Source organism: Symphalangus syndactylus, chromosome 5, assembly GCF_028878055.3.
Source record: "Symphalangus syndactylus isolate Jambi chromosome 5, NHGRI_mSymSyn1-v2.1_pri, whole genome shotgun sequence".
Taxonomy (NCBI): domain Eukaryota; kingdom Metazoa; phylum Chordata; class Mammalia; order Primates; family Hylobatidae; genus Symphalangus; species Symphalangus syndactylus.
In genome coordinates this window covers 54,637,480-54,654,228 of record NC_072427.2, presented here as the reverse complement: position 1 = coordinate 54,654,228, position 16,749 = coordinate 54,637,480, and the positions used below count along the sequence as shown (strand labels likewise).

Sequence of the window (16,749 nt, the reverse complement as noted above, 5' to 3'; positions counted from 1 at the left end):
GCAAGATTCCATCTCTCCAAAACAACAACAACAACAACAACAACAAACCAAAAAAAAAAGCCCCACAAAAAAACCCAGAAAACCCAAAAGAGCCAGGTGTGGTGGTGCACACCTGTAGTAGGGAGGATCAGGTGGAAAGACAGCTGGAGCCCAGGAGTTTTGAGGTTACAGTAAGCTAATCACACCACTGCACTCCAGCTTGGTGACAGAGTGAGACTGTCTCAAAAAAAAAAAAAAAAAAACCCAAAGACGATAAATAAAGGTATACTCCATAAAATGTTTATGAGAACACTTTCAAAAAAGCAAAATAACTTTTGTTTTTAAACTTTTGAAGCCAGTCTCATGTTTCTCTTTAAAGAGCAGTGTTGGAAAACAACTTTATTAATTGCAAGAAGTTGTTAACGATAAATATTTTCTATCTAGAAAGTAAAGGAAAACATTCATGAAAGGCAACGGATTTGTGCCAACCTGCTACCCATAAGGAAAATGCTGGAAGTCATATGCAGACAAATTCACATGAGAAGAATAATAATAATTGCATCTTTAAAATCTTCTGTAAATCCTAACAATTACTTCACTCTAATTGCAAACGTTTCTTGAACTTAGTGTTTTGTTATGCTTACCTGGAAGAGAAGGTGTTTGTTTCTCATTTCTTTCAACTGTAACTTCTTCCACTGTTTTAGGTGTGTGATCATCAGCATGCTTTACAGGAGTTGAGACAGCCCCAGGTTTAGAAATTCTCTCTTCATCTCTACTCCGGAGACTATATGTCATTAAAATAAAAAATCAAGAGCGTAAGAATGATTCTGGAAAGCATCTGTAAGAGAACAGTATAAGAAGAGGCAATGCAACTTCAAAAACAATGATAACCTGCTCTAACAGATACCAAAATATTGTAAAAACCTAGTAATTAAAACTAGAGTAGCATTACCACAGAAAAACCAAATAGATTAATGTAATAAAATCGAAAATGAAGAAATATATCTATAATAGCAAAATTTATTATGAAAGTAGCATTCCAAAACTGTTGGAGAAGCAACATAACATTTAATAAATGGTGTTGGGACAACTGTCCACAAATGTAGAAAAATTAGATCCGTATGTTTAACAATGACAAAAATAAACTGATTTCAGATTAAATCAAGTCCTAAAAAAAGTTTAAACATTCACACAATCAACAGGAGTCTTCTAAAGTAACACTCAATGAAGCCACAGTATATCAACAAAAGTGATTACATAAAGTACGTGCAAATAATTGGGAAAAATATATAATACTGGGCTGAACTAAATGAAATGGGAATTCTTTAGTTCAAACAGCTCAATGTTAACGATTTCATACAGTTTAACTAAATATAAATGTTGACTATGTACTGACCTAAGTAACATATATAAGAATTTGGTACTTAAAAAAAGAAAAGACAGGCATGATGGCTCACGTCTGTAATTCCAGCACTTTGGGAGGCCAAGGCAAGAGGACTGCTTGAGCCCAGGAGTTTGAGACCAGCTGGGCCACATAGCAAATTCCATACTCTGTAAAAAAAAATTTAAAACTTAGCCAGGCACTGTGGCTTGCTCCTACAGTCCTAGCTATTTAAGAGGCTGAGGTGGGAGAATTGCTTGAGCCGAGGAGTTGGAGGCTGAAGTGAGCTATGATAGAGCAACTACACTCCGGCCTAGGCACCAGAGCAAGACTCCGTCTCTTTGAAGAAGAAAAAAAAGAACTATAAATCAATCAAGACAACTCCAGAGAGAAATGCAAAAATACAAAGAGGCTTTTCAGCAAAAAGGATGTACAAATACGTAATAAATATGCAAACACATTTAACCTCACTAGGAACTAGGGAAATACAAATTAATTAGAAACTGTAGCCGCACGCCTGTAATCCTAGCACTTTGGGAGGCCGAGGCGGGCGGATCATGAGGTCAGGAGATTGAGACCATCCTGGCTAACACGGTGAAACCCCGTTTCTACTAAAAGTACAAAAACTGAGCCGGGCATGGTGGCGGGTGCCCGTAGTCCCAGCTACTCGGGAGGCTGAGGCAGGAGAATGGCCTGAACCCGGGAGGCAGAGCTTGCAGTGAGCCGAGGTTGTGCCACCGTACTCTAGCCTGGGCTACAGAGCAAGACTCCATCTCAAAAAAAAAAAAAAAGAAACTGTATTATCGGCCGGGCGCAGTAGCTCACGCCTGTATTCCCAGCATTTTGGGAGGCTGAGGCAGGAGAATCATGAGGTCAAGAGATCAAGACCATCCCGGCCAGTAAGGTGAAACCCCATCTCTACTAAAAATACAAAAATTGGCCGGGCGTGGTGGCATGTGCCTGTAGTCCCAGATACTCGTGAGGCTGAGGCAGGAGAATCACTTGAACCCGGAGGCAGAGGTTGCAGTGAGCCGAGATCATGCCACTGCACTCCAGCTTGGCGACAGAGCAAGACTCCGTCTCAAAAAAAAAAGAAATCATATTATCATCCATGAGAACTTGCACATGATAACATCACTGGTAGGGAAAGATATGGAGAAACAGACATATTCACAAAATGATGGTAAAAGTGTATGACTATTTGAAAGCAAAATGGAAATTATCAAAACAAAAAATGTGACTAGGTCATACATTGTAATTCCACTTCTATATTTATTCTAGAGAAATACTAACAAATGTACTCAAAAAAACATTTATAAGAACATTCATTCTAGTATCAGTTTTAGTGGCAAGAAACAAAATAAAACTAAATGTTCATTAATAATTTCCCCAGATAAACAGAAATCATAAAGTGTACCAAGACAATATATATTTTAAAAGAAGCCAATAAATATATCTTGAATAAAAAGATAAATCAAGATCTATAATTTTACAAAGTATTATGTATATATGGTTTTACAGCTGCATTCTCCCAACCTTGGAAAAACAAAATAATTTGTTTAATTATCCTGGACCACAGAAAAATATAAAAAGCTCTCTAATTCACTTAAAAAAAAAAACTGTATTTCCAAACATATACAGCAATACAGAGGACAGTATCATAAAACCCCATGTACTCATCTTTGACAATTATCAATACTCTGGTCATCAGCATTCCAATCTGAGGCTACCAGAACCTTTAACATCCAAATCTTGATGACAAGAGTACAAAGAGAGAAAATAATATATTTTTCATTATGAATGGAGGAAAAAATTCTAAATAAATAAAATACTAGCTAGAATACAGTAGTGTATTAGAAGACTATCATCAGGGTTATTTCAAGGGTGCCAGATTAGTTCAACATTAGGAATTTATTGACACAATTCACAATTATGCACAAATATTTACAGAAAAAAAGTGTTAACATCAAACAGGCATGAGAAAATTTGCAGTCATTCCTAAACAAAAAATGAAATAAGCAATATAATTATGAAAAAAACTATTTTCTAAAACCAAGAGCAAACATCCTACCAAATAGTGAAATGCTGAATGTATTTACACTATTTACACCAAACTCAGTAACAGGACAGTGATATCTTTGAACACTACTGTTATTCATTCTGATTTTGAAGACCCAGGTAGTATAATCATGAGCTAATGGTCCCAAAATATTGAAGAAAAAAAAATTAATGAATATTAAAGACTACTGAAAAATTTTCTGAATTAAGATAATTCTAACTACATAAAAAAATCTTTTGTCAATATCGTCAACAATCAGATGGAAATGAAAAGGAAAAAATAACACCAGTAACAAGAACATTAAACATTCTAAAATTTTAGACTGGGGGAAGCCTTTGCAAATAAGATAGAAATTCGGAAGCCATAAAGGCAAGATAAAAATATCTGACAAGATTAAGAATTTTTACTTGTACAGGAAAAGATATTATAAAGACTTACATTTGAAACACAGCTATATCAGTAATCTGGTACTATCCATTAAAAATTTTAAACAACACAAACACACTCTTTGAAGACTTTAGAAATAAAATGCACCAGCACAGTACATGAAATCAGGTACGAAGGTGCTTACTGTCATATTTTCACAGGCAAATACCTAGAAACAAGATGTCCATAATATGGAAAGTTTCTTATCAAAAGAATAAACTGGATGCTCACCTTGTATTGTTCAAGTGAAACAATTTAGCTGAGTAATAATTCAAAACCTGATCTCTTAATTATTAAAAGAAAAATCCAAACCCTATCTATGATACCAAATGTCAGTACGAGTCTGGAGAATGGCTTAATTCAAGAAGAGTGAGAACTGGGGGTGAACTGGGGGTGAAGTGGAGTTGGTGGATTTGATCTATTTCACTTGTTCTAGTACGCATGCACTGTTTGTAAAAGACTATTAAAATTAGGTGTAATGAAATAGAATGATATGTACAGACACGAAAACTTTAAAACAGCCGGGCGCAGTGGCTCACGCCTATAATCCCAGCACTTTAGGAGGCTGAGGTGGGCGGATCACAAGGTCAGGAGATCGAGACCATCCTGGCTACAGTGAAACCCTGTCTCTACTAAAAATACAAAAAAATTGGCCGGGCATGGTGGTGGGAGCCTGTAGTCCCAGCTACTCTGGAGGCTGAGGCAAGAGAATGGCGTGAACCCAGGAGGTGGAGCTTGCAGTAAGCTGAGATCGCGCCACTGCACTTCAGCCTGGGTGACAGAGCAAGACTCCGTCTCAAAAAAAAGAAAAAAAAAAGAGAAAGAAAATAACTTCAAAACAAAATGCCAAATAAGACACACAGATTACAGAATACATATAGCAGGATACCATATAGCTATTTAAAAAGTTTTCTCTAAAATATAAACAGACATGTTTGCACATGCCCATGTGCAGACAAGCAACAGATACCAAACAAGCAACAGTGGTTCACCTTGGAGGGAAAAATAGCCAAAATAGTAGCCAAGAGGAATTTTACAGTTATCTCTACTATTTCAACTTTTAGAAAAATTTACTTATATATTATTATAAAGATTGAAAAATATATTTAAAATTATTTTTAAATAAAGCCTAACTTTAAACAAAAAATTTGGTTTTATTAACGTATATTAGCGGTCTCTTTTCAGGAAAAGGTTTCTATGTTGTCCTCATGAAGGAGTAAAAAATAAGTACTTTGCATAGTTTCTATTTTTGTATTCATTTAACCATTCTGTGGAGGTGTATTCTACTTTTAACTTGGTATATTCTTAATGAGCTGCACTGAAGTAAAACAATCTTTTTTTAAAAAAAAAAAAAAGCCAAGATATTTTCTAGCTCAAACAAGGATGAGCTACTTTTAAATTGGAAAAGATTGGCTGGTTAAATATGCAAATGATGTTTAACAAGAAACATTACTCCTGTAATCCTAGCACTTTGGGAGGCCGAGGTGGGTGGATCACCTGAGGTCAGGAGTTCAAGATCAGCCTGGCCAACATGGTGAAACCCCCTCTCTACTAAAAATAGAAAAATTAGTCGGGTGTGGTGGCATGCACCTGTAATCCCAGATACTTGGGAGGTTGAGGCACAAGAATGGCTTAAACGTGGGAGGCAGAGGATGCAGTGAGCCGATATTGTGCCACTGCACTCCAGCCTGGGCAAGACTTTGTCTCAATAAATAAATAAATAAATAAATAAATAAATAAATAAATAAAAACAATAAATTGTAAAAGATCAAAATTTTTAGCTATTACTTGTGTAATAAAATATCACAATTAGCTAAGTATAAATCAACAAAATTAAGCTCTATCCCCAAATTGTGCTGTGCTCCTCAGATTAAAAGGGCAGTGCAAAATAGTAAATTATCTCTGCATTCTTTGCATTAAAAAATACAAATATTAAAAATACAAAATTATTTTTTTAAAAAGTGAAAAAATAAGTTAAAAATGAGTATTTTTAAAGAGAATGAGTTACCCACAAAATTTTCACAGTTCTACAGATTTCTATTGCTCTGTACAAAGCAGAATTTGTTTAGAAAAGGTAACAATTCCAATTAATTTTCTTCTTTCTTGCAACTGAGCAAAACTTCTAAAAATTAAAATGTGATTAACAGACATTACCATCTTGGTATTTTAACTTACAATATTTTAACTCAAATGCTCTCCTCAATGATAAACGATAGGTTGTCATTGGCTATATAGGTAGGGCTCTTGCTCCATATATCACACAAAACTTCTGGGAGTATTTTTATCTTTGGCCAATTTGCATACCCCATTGCTAGTTACTTTTTTGTCCTGTGATATAATCATTATAACATTAAATGCAATTAGCCTTCCAAAACAACATTTCACATAAATGGGACTCATACCACTCTATTCAATTTTTCATACAATTAATATTTGAAATATTAGCTTTGGTTAGTGCATTTCCATTATTTACCAAAAGATGGAGGCATTATTCAATAATACATAAAGATCTAGAACAGTACTGTTTAAGAGAATTATAAAATGAGCTGCTTATGTAATTAAAAATTTTCTAGAATCCATGTTAAATAAGGTGAAATCAATTTATAAATTTTATTAACTCAATGTATCTAAAGTAATATTTCATCATCTAAGTTATTAATGAGGTATTTTACATTTTTTGTATACTGTGTTTTCAAAATCCAATGTGCATTTCACACTAACAATACATCTCGATTTGGACTGGCCACATTTCAAATGTTCAACAGCGACATGTGGCTAGTGGCTATGGTGTTGGACTATGCAGATATAGAGTTACAGCACAAAATAAAATAATCAACTTTTCCAAACATTAAAATGTTCTTTCACAAGCAAATGTGACTATGAAGTCATGATAAAATCTAAATTTACACATGAAATTAGTCAACAATCAGTGGCAATTATTGAAAGAAACTGTGAGGTTGTGATAATGAATCACATTTTCCCCAAACCTTCCTAATTCCTTTTTTTTGAGTCAGGGTCTCAATGTTGCCCTGGCTGGAGTGCAGTGGCACAATCATACTTCACTGCAGCCTCAATCTCCCAGGCTCAAGCAATCCTCCCACCTCAGCCTGCAAGAGCAGCTGGACTACCAGATGCGTGTCACCATACCCTGCTAACTTTTTCTACTTTTTGTAGAGATGGGGTTTCGCTATGTTGCCCAGGCAAGTCTCGAACTTCTGGGTTCCAGTGATCCTCCTACTTCGGCTTCCCAAAGTGCTGGGATTACAGGTGCAAGCCACCATGCCCAGCCCTTCCTCACATAATTCTATCCTAATGGCTCTCAATATTTAAGCTTAAAAAAATGTGTGTGTGTGTGTGTGTGTTTGCTATTATGAGGAAAGCTTTCTATAAAAATTATGGGTTCAGAGTCAGATTCATGTTTACGTATTCTAGCTCCCGGTAGCCTAGAAGGAAACTTTGGGCATTTTAAGGTACCTCAAGACCCTCTTATGGGCACTTTTGCTTTTCCCCAGAAGGGTAAGATGAGTTTCTGTTTTTTGTTTTTTTTGTATTAACTTGCACGTATTAATCTAAACGTAATGACCTCATTATCTGGAGGCTATGAGCTAGTTGAAAGCTCTAGACAAGACAGCTGACAGACAAAGATGGACTGGAAAGGAGTCTCTGAGAGAGATTTTATAGGTCACATGAATGGACTCACTGTAAGCAGAGCCTTCTTTAGGTCTTACCCAATCAAATGTGTGACCAGCGTAGCCGACTGATACACACTCAATTAGATTAGCAAGGAGTAACATGCTGTTTCAAGTAAAAAACTTCGGTTGTGAAATTGCAGCTGTTTGGAGCCATTTAGTATAGGCAGAGGCCAAGCAGCATGGTCAGTACAGCGTCCTGGGGAGATGCTGCAGGAGAGAAGGTGCATCCCCTCAGCATGCTCCTGTAGTGCCCAGCATCCTAAAGTACTCGGTGGCCAGCAGCCTGCTCCAGAGACTCTCTCAAATGGTTCTGTCGTGTGAAGTCTCCCATGAGATACCTCCCGAGCACATGGGAGTACAAATACCATGTAAGTTCGTCTGGTGACATACCACAGTAAATTTTCGGCCACTCAGTGAGCACAGCTGTTCCCTTTCCAAGAAGGCCAGATCTCAGCCCTGAGGATGGGTGGGTGGGAGCCTCTTCCTTTGGCACTCTATCTCAGCACCAAGGAGAGTAGCTGCTCCTTCCATCTGTGGTTCTCTGTTTTGTTTTGTTTTGTTTTTGAGACGGAGTCACACTCTGTCACCCAGGCTGGAGTGCAGTGACACAATCTCGGCTCATTGCAACCTCTGCCTCCTGGGTTCAAGTGATTCTCCTGTCTCGGCCTCCTGAGTAGCTGGGATTACAGGTGCATGCCACCATGCCCGGCTAATTTTTTTTTTTTTTTTTGAGACTGAGTCTCGGTCTGTCACCCAGGCTGGAGTGCAGTGGTGCGATCTTGGATCACTGCAAGCTCTGCCTCCCAGGTTCACGCCATTCTCCTGCCTCAGCCTCCCGAGCGGCTGGACTACAGGAACGTGCCACCACGCCCGGCTAATTTTTTGTATTTTTAGTAGAGACGGGGTTTCACCATGTTAGCCAGGATGGTCTCGATCTCCTGCTCGTGATCCGCCTGCCTTGGCCTCCCAAAGTGCTGGGATTACAGGCGTGAGCCACCACACCTGGCCTAATTTTTTGTATTTTAGTAGAGATAGGGTTTCACCGTGTTGCCCAGGCTGGTCTCAAACTCCTGAGTTCAGGCAATCTGCTCGCCTCAGCCTCCCGAAGTGCTGGGATTACAGGCGTGAGCCACCACGCCCAGCCCTATCTGTGGTTCTTAATCTTCAGAGCTCTCTTCAGTTCTTACCAGTCAATCCCTCATTACTCCTGTTATGTTTATTTCTTTACATTCAATTGTCTCTGTTCATGGAAACTGTGCTTTCTGTCTCCTGATTGATAAGATATGCCTGGTCACCATTTCATAGTGCTTTCCCTCTTACTTCTAGCTCTATGAACACCTTTCCAATCAACTTGATGTGCTTTATTTTAAAAATAACCTTAATACATGAAATAAATGGAGCGATGAACATTCACTCTAGTAGAATATCCTTTTATAAAGCCAACTCCCCATTACAAATTAAAGACTTATACTACAAAAACGGATTTATACATACTTTTCACAAGTTCATTAATTGCATAAGGTAGGCAAGAACACCACAGTTTAGGTTGAAAACAAAAGCTAGCTACTAATCCCTTTAAAAAGTATTGGATTATCTCAGCCACAATTAACAATAAAAATATGCTAAGAATTTAAGTTAACTGTATTCCAAAGTTTTTTCCACTGACAGGAAAATTTCAGCCTGGAAGGCTCTATTGCATATAAGACAGAAAAGTGAAGGCACACTCCAGTTTCATACTTAGAATGTTGCAATCACTGCTAATCCTCTAATTTTATATGGAAACAAATATACACACATTGAAGTTCCTCCTTCACAGCAATTAAAGAATGGTCTCTCTCTACACTGGTACCCAAAGAATTCTGGGGATGAGAAAGCAAGAGACACAGGGCTGGTACTTGGGAACAAAAGGTAAAAAAGTTGCCCAGGAAGTATGCTGAGAAGGCAGGAGAATAATTACCTTAATCCCACTTTGTCATTTTGCAAGCTAATTTCTCACAATGTAAGTCTGTCCTTTACATGTAATCTGCTTTCTAAAACATACATGTGTTCATGAGCATGCTTCTGAAAAAATCTGAGTCTATTTCACTGTGATATGGTTTTTAGGCAATAATTTAATGTATGTGTTTGTGGAGCTTATTCTTCTGTATAAGTGCTTCTCATCTTATACATTCATCTATTAATCTAGTCCACCCGCATTAGAAGAAAAACAGATCTGCAGTTCAAAAGTAATTTTCATGGATATGGACAACTTTTAGTAAGAAACAACTGAGGAAAGCCCAAGAGGACTTTTTTCGCACTTAAAGAATTGTGTTGTTACACCTTCATTGGTGGTATAACGATTATTCTGTACTTTGACTAATACTTACAAGTAACATAGCACTTTGTGCAGTTTATTTGGTAGATTTCATAGTGGGAGACCAATGTCACAAATCTTATTAGGATTCTCTCAGAGAAAATAGAAAATTGTCTCACATTTTAAAAATCTGCAAATAAGATTTTTTTTGTACATTTACTATTTTTATACATGTAGACAAGTGGAGCAGTCTGTTTTTAAATTTGCCATTTTTAAATATTGTATTTGTAGAAGAAAACAAGTCTCGGTGATGGAGTAAATAAACTTTATACTTTTACTTTTTATTTTCGTACTACTTATTTTTGAGACAGGGCCTTGTTCTATTGCCCAGGCTACAGTTCAGTGGCGTGATCATGGCACACTGCAGCCTCAACCTCTTGGGCTCAAGCAGGCGATCCTCCCACCTCAGCCTCCTGAGTACCCAGGATCACAGATGTGCACCACCACGCCCAGCTAAATACACTTTTTTTTTTTTTTTTTCAGAAGGAGTCTCGCTCTGTCGCCCAGGCTGGAGTGCAGTGGCGTGATCTCGGCTCACTGCAACCTCTGCCTCCCAGGTTCAAGTGATTCTCCTGCCTCAGCCTTCTGAGTAGCTGGGATTACAGGCACACGCCACCACGCCTAGCTAATTTTGGTATTTTTAATAGAGACTGGGTTTCATCACGTTGGCCAGGCTGGTCTTGAACTCCTGACCTCAAGTGATCTTGCCCACCTCGGCCTCCCAAAGTGCTGAGATTGCAGGTGTGAGCCATCGTGCCTGGCCTATTTTCATTTTTTAAACAGAGGATATATGGTAAAATATTGAAGCCTGCCTTTCTGCTATTTGATCCATGATCTCCTCTTAAGGGTTAAAATCTAACAGCAATCACTGAATATCCCATGACTACACTTGGGTTTCCATTAACTAGAGAAACTTAATCAACTAAAATCTTCCCTCTTCTGGCCCCTCACAAAAGCACACTGAAAATAAAACCTCACATTGGAATTTCAATGAAGTAACCTAAAATCCCCTCAAACTGAAAATAACAGTTCGTTCACAAAAGTTCAGGATGTCATCAATATTCTACTCACTTCGAAATGTTAGATAAAACATATTAGCAAAAAAGCATTTAAATAACATTTCAAGTAATAAACAACATTAAAAAAACTTTCAGGTTCTAACGAAATTTTTTAAAACAGAAAAAATTCACTTCTTGGATCTCCAAATCACTTTCTCCCTTGCTCTTATGATGTAGCCACATGGGCTATATTGCTGCCCATCCAATAAGTACGAGTTTCCATCTCAGAAGCAGTAAATGCTTTGCCTTATTCCAGAATGACCTTCACCTGCCAGGGTCTTTCTTACCCAGTTCAAAATGATGTGACCTCAGAGAAGCTTTCTTCCCTGAGCCTGTTATCTAATATTGTCCCCTCCTGCTTCACTATTACACTGCCCTGATTCTCTTTATAGCATTTAACCACTAACAAAAATTTACATTTTCATATTTTCAAATTTATGTATTTGCTTTGGATATAGAGCTTATATCCAAATGATGGCAGGGATCTTGCCTAAGATTGCTCAGGATATGGCCAGGCGCAGTGGCTCACGCCTGTCATCCCAGCACTTTGGGAGGCTGAGGCAGGCAGATCACGAGGTCAGGAGATGGAGACCATCCTGGCTAACACGGTGAAACCCCGTCTCTACTAAAATACACAAAAAATTAGCAGGGCGTGGTGGCGGACGCCTGTAGTCCCAGCTACTCGGGAGGCTGAGGCAGGAGAATGGCGTGAACCTGGGAGGCGGAGCTTGCAGTGAGCCAAGATGGTGCCACTGCACTCCAGCCTGGGTGACAGAGCAAGACTCCGTGTCAAAAAAAAAAAAAAAAAAAAGATTGCTCAGGATATTTATCGCCATACACTGGTAACATATATGTGACATCAGTAAGTATTTGGCAAAGGACAAATGAGCAGGATAACATCCCAATTACTGGTAAAATCTTTCAACCTTCACTATAGAAGGAACATTCACTGTGGTGCCTGTTGATCACTCAGAACTATGCACATTGGTCACAGTGTAAGGTACAGGAGCCATGGGAAAGAAGTCATTGATTCGCTGATTAACCACTGAGATACTTAATGAATCGTATCTTTCTAACTGGCACCCTTTTTATCTTTCTCAGATGAAAGGGAAACAGAAAACAAAAACAAAAACAAAACCAAAGGTAAAGAACCTCATGGTGAGCCTAAAAAAGAACACGTAGTACTACCAACACCATGTTCACTACCAACAATATATGTAGTTCTTGTTTAGAATAAAGCACTTATCAAATTGGAGTTATGAAATCTATTTTATTTAGACAAAAGTCTAACACCAATGATCAGTAAATAAAATCTGAAACTCACCAATCAGGGTATATACCCAAGGAATATAAATCATTCTACCATAAAGACATATGCAAACAAATGTTCACTGCAGCACTGTTCACAATAGCAAAGACATGGAATCAACCTATATGCCCACCAATGACAGAGTGGATAAAGAAAATGTGGTACATATACACCATGGAATACTATGTAGCCATAAAAAAGAACAACATCACGTCTTTTGCCAGAACACAAGTGGAGCTGGAGGCCATTACCCTTAGCAAACTAATGCAGGAACAGAAAACCAAACACTGCATGTTCTCACTTGTAAGTGGGAGCTAAATGGTAAAAACTTATGAACACAAAGAAGGAAAACAACAGACACTGGGGTCTACTTGAGGGGGGAGGGTGGGAGGAGGGAGAACAAGAGAAAACTATTGTATACTGGGTTTAATATCTGGGCGATGAAATTGTATGTACAAAACACAATGATACATGTTTACCTATGTAACAAACCTGCATATGTACCCCTAAACCTAAAAGTCAAAAAAATTAAAATTCACTAGTCAGAAGATGGTTACCTCTCCACATGTGAAATAGAAAAAAAAAATGTTCATCAATATTAGGATGTTTCAACAATAATTTTTAGCCTATTGGCAAAGTTGCACAGGTTAAGCATCCTTTGCCTAAAATGCTTGGGACCAGAAATATTTTGGATTTCGGATTTTGGAATATGTGCATCATACTGGTTACCCATTGAGCAGCCCTAATCTGAAAATGCAAAATCTGAAATGCATTTCCTTTGAGCATCATGTTGGCACTCAAGTTTTGGATTTTGGAGCATTTTGGATTTTGCGCTTTCAGATTACCTACACTCAATCTGTATGTAAGTTTCAGAGAAAATTAAGCAATATGTGACAGAAACTATATACAGTAAGATGAAATAATATTTATAGTTCTCAAATGCTGACGAAAACAATTATGGAAGGTAGAGGAAAAGGTGTGTAAATAAAAAACTAGATCTTTAATTTAAAAGCTAAGACCACATAAGGATTTTTATTTATTTATTTGTTTTTTTGGAGACGGAGTCTCACTCTGTCACCCAGGCTGGAGTGCAGTGGCACGACCTCGGCTTACTGCAAGCTCCACCTCCTGGGTTCACGTCATTCTCCTGCCTCAGCCTAGGATATTTTAGTCAACAATGGACCCCACAGAAAATGGTGGTCCCTCAAGATTAAAATACTGTAGTTTTACTGTCCTTTCCTACATTTAAGATACACAAATGCTAACTGCTATTTCAACTGCCTACAGTATTCGGTACAGTAACCTGCTGTACAGGTTTGTAGCCTAGGAGCAATAGGCTACACCATATAGTCTGGGTGTGTGGCAGGCTCTACCACCTAGGTTTGTGTAAGTACACTCTATGATGTTCACACAATGATGCATTTCTCAGAAGGTATCCCCATCAAGTGACACGTGACTGCACATTATATGCTCTATCTGCATGTTTATTTGGACTTACTCAGCACTCTTGGAAAACTCCTAATACAGAGTGGATTGTATAGATAAGAGGTTTTGATCCCAAATATATGATCTTAACTTGGCCAAACGTGAATTTAGGATAAAAATTTCTGATTCAGAAAATTCAGTTTTACTGTCATGTATTTGCTGTATCAATGCTGACACACCTTTTACTTTAGAATTTAGTAGAGGCATTTCTCAGGAGGAACAATGAATGAAGAGATTAAATAACTGTTACAAAGTTTCAATCTTCTGAAAACACTGCTTTTAAGTTTCTCAGAAGTAACCATTTTCATAAAATGGATTTGCTAAATATAAACTGGACTGTTTTCCTATTTGTGAAAACACATTCCCCAAACACTTTAGAAAACAGTTTAGGCCTTAGATGAACTCTGTGGGTTTCAGGGAATGAGTGTAACAAATGTAAATGGGTAGAATGCCAAATGTAAATCTTGACAATCCAAATTTCCCACATTTCAATTTTATCCTGTTAGTCTGAACTTCTACTGTAATGTAATTTTTTCAATATTGTACTTGCTTATGACTAATCATGCTCATTTTTATAAAAATTTATAGAACAAAAAAGGTAAACACCTGTTGTTCCCCTAGAGGGAAACATAAAATGGGTCTGTTAAAACAGCTGTAAATATGAGGAAGAATACAATCTAACCAAGCAGAGGCGTATATCATACCCTGCAAATCAAATACTCCCTAGTTATGCAAGGACTACAGGAAGATCAGTGAAATCTCTTTTCAATGATACTCATTCAGTAATCACCAAGAAGTAAAGTGTCACCATCAACTGTGGGCTCTCTCAGTATTCCCACCTCCTACAGCCCAAGTCTTGGCCCAGAGTGGGCTCTGCAACAATACTAAGTGAAATACAAAACAAAGCAAACAAGCCCAGCAACAAGCATCAAGATATAAGAAAACCACTGTAATTATTTTCCCTATGTATACATATTTTTTGAATTTAAAAACAAAACTATTTTAACATTCCAGACAAAGCATTTGGAAACTTTTTCTGTAATTAACTCCCTTGGCCATATAGTCTCTCTTATAACTTCTCGATTATGTCATTGTGGAATGGGTTTCCAATAAAACTTTACAAAACTAGGAGGCTGGATTTAGCCCACACGGTGCAGTCTGCCAGCTCCAGTTCTAGACAACAGTGAGGATACTTTGTTCATCTAATTATAATGAAGAACAAGCTTGTGTGTTTTTCTCAGAATTCTCTCCATATGTTTGCTCTCTAAGAAAAGAGTATCACACAGAGGAACATAAGTAGGTCATGACAACAATGGAACTCTGGTAGATTTTAGTTTACTGAAGATTACGTAGTAATTAAGCTATGAAATTTCTTTCTCTACACCAGTAAGGTCGAAGATTTCAGTCAAAGAGCCAACAGTTTTAATCCTGGCCCCAATCCCACGTCAACAACATAACCGTGGACTTTATCGCAACCTCTCAATTTTAGTTTGCTTAAGTATAGAATGAGGAAATCTCAGAAATGGTTAAATACAAGCAGATAAGAAAGCACATTTGGAAATTCTAGCTTACGATACTATTATTACTACTATGAATCACCATAATAATTACAGTAGCGAACACATGTGCCAGGTATTGTAATAACTGATTTCTCACCATTCTGTAATGTATGACCTGCTTGCTTCACTGCATATGGGGATGCTGAAACACAGAGGTTTCAAGGTTATGCAAGTAACCAAAGGTAGGGTGGGACATGAACCCAGGAAGTCTGGCTCCAAAGCCCTAAGAAATCACTGTATTCTATCACTTCTCACAAAATGAAGATGAAGAGGTTATTATTCTCAGCAGATAATCGCACATCCTAAAAATATACAAAAGTATTCAGAAATCTAGGAAGAGAATAGGGCAGGGCTGATGTTTGCCAAGACAGACTTCCTTTTACACTCAAGTGAAACCTGTCTCACAGAGACCAAGTCATTTTTTTATCACTTCTTTAAAGATAATTTACATACAATTTGTAAAACAAAAAGACACTTATACAGCCAAAATTAAATAACAAAAACAAAAGACTATATATGTAAGTCCCTTAGTATTTTTTTACACTAGCATTTTACTCTTATAATGTATCTAAGTTGTTTCTCAAAACACAGGGAATGCTCTAAATTAAAACTCCACAGTTACAGGATTTGAAGATTCAACTTTGGGGTGGAAATGAAACCTTTAAGCAACTGGTACTATTTATATCTTGTCTGTAGGCAGATTACTAAATTTTCAGGAATTAAATTCTCACCACAAAAAATATGAAAAGAACCTGAAGAGATTTTTCCTTCTGTAGTTGAAGTTACCTTTTCTTTTATATACTATACTTTCTAACCAGTAGTTCCCACATCTAGCAGTGCACAGAAGAGAAAGATACCAGGAGCTTAAAAACAAAAAAATACAGCTGACCCTTGAACAGCATGGGATTTAACTGTGTGGGTCCGCTTATACTCGAATTTTCTTCCACCTCTGCCACCCATGATACAGAAAGACCAACCTCTCCTATTCCTCAGACGACTAAATGTGAAAACAAGGATGAAGGAAATGAGCGGTGAAGGAAAACGAGGATGAAGACCTTTATGATGATCCACTTCCACTTAATGAACAGTAAATGTATTTTCTCTTCCTTATGATTTGCTTATTAACATTTTTTCTTTAGCTTACTTTAAGAATACTGAAGATAATACATCTAACCTACAAACTTTGTACTGTTTATGTTATCAGTAAGCTTCCAGTCAACAGTAGGCTATTAATAGTTAAGTTTTTGGGAAGTTAAAAATCACAGGTGGATTTTTGACTGTGTGTCGGGGGTGGGAGGGAGGTTTTGGTCCCCCTAAACCCCAGGTTGTTCGAGGGTCAAATGTATTGCCTGCTTCCGTCTCAGATGAACTGAAAGCAAGCCCCAGAAGTTTGTATTTTTAAAAGCTCCCATATTACTGGTGCTACCCATGAAAATACTTAAGATTCC

The 16,749-nt window shown here is 37.6% G+C and overlaps 1 protein-coding gene across 14 annotated transcripts in view; it reads right to left on the bottom strand.

Annotated features, from left to right (window-relative positions):
- The window catches only part of TJP1 (tight junction protein 1), a 275,476-nt gene that overhangs the window by 41,237 nt on the left and 217,490 nt on the right, over window positions 1-16,749 (bottom strand). For all 14 annotated transcript variants that reach the window (XM_055278494.2, XM_055278496.2, XM_055278495.2 and 11 more), the window contains one exon: window positions 624-763. In XM_055278494.2, coding sequence (XP_055134469.1) covers window positions 624-763 — 140 coding nt within the window. The remainder of the gene's footprint in view (window positions 1-623; window positions 764-16,749) is intronic.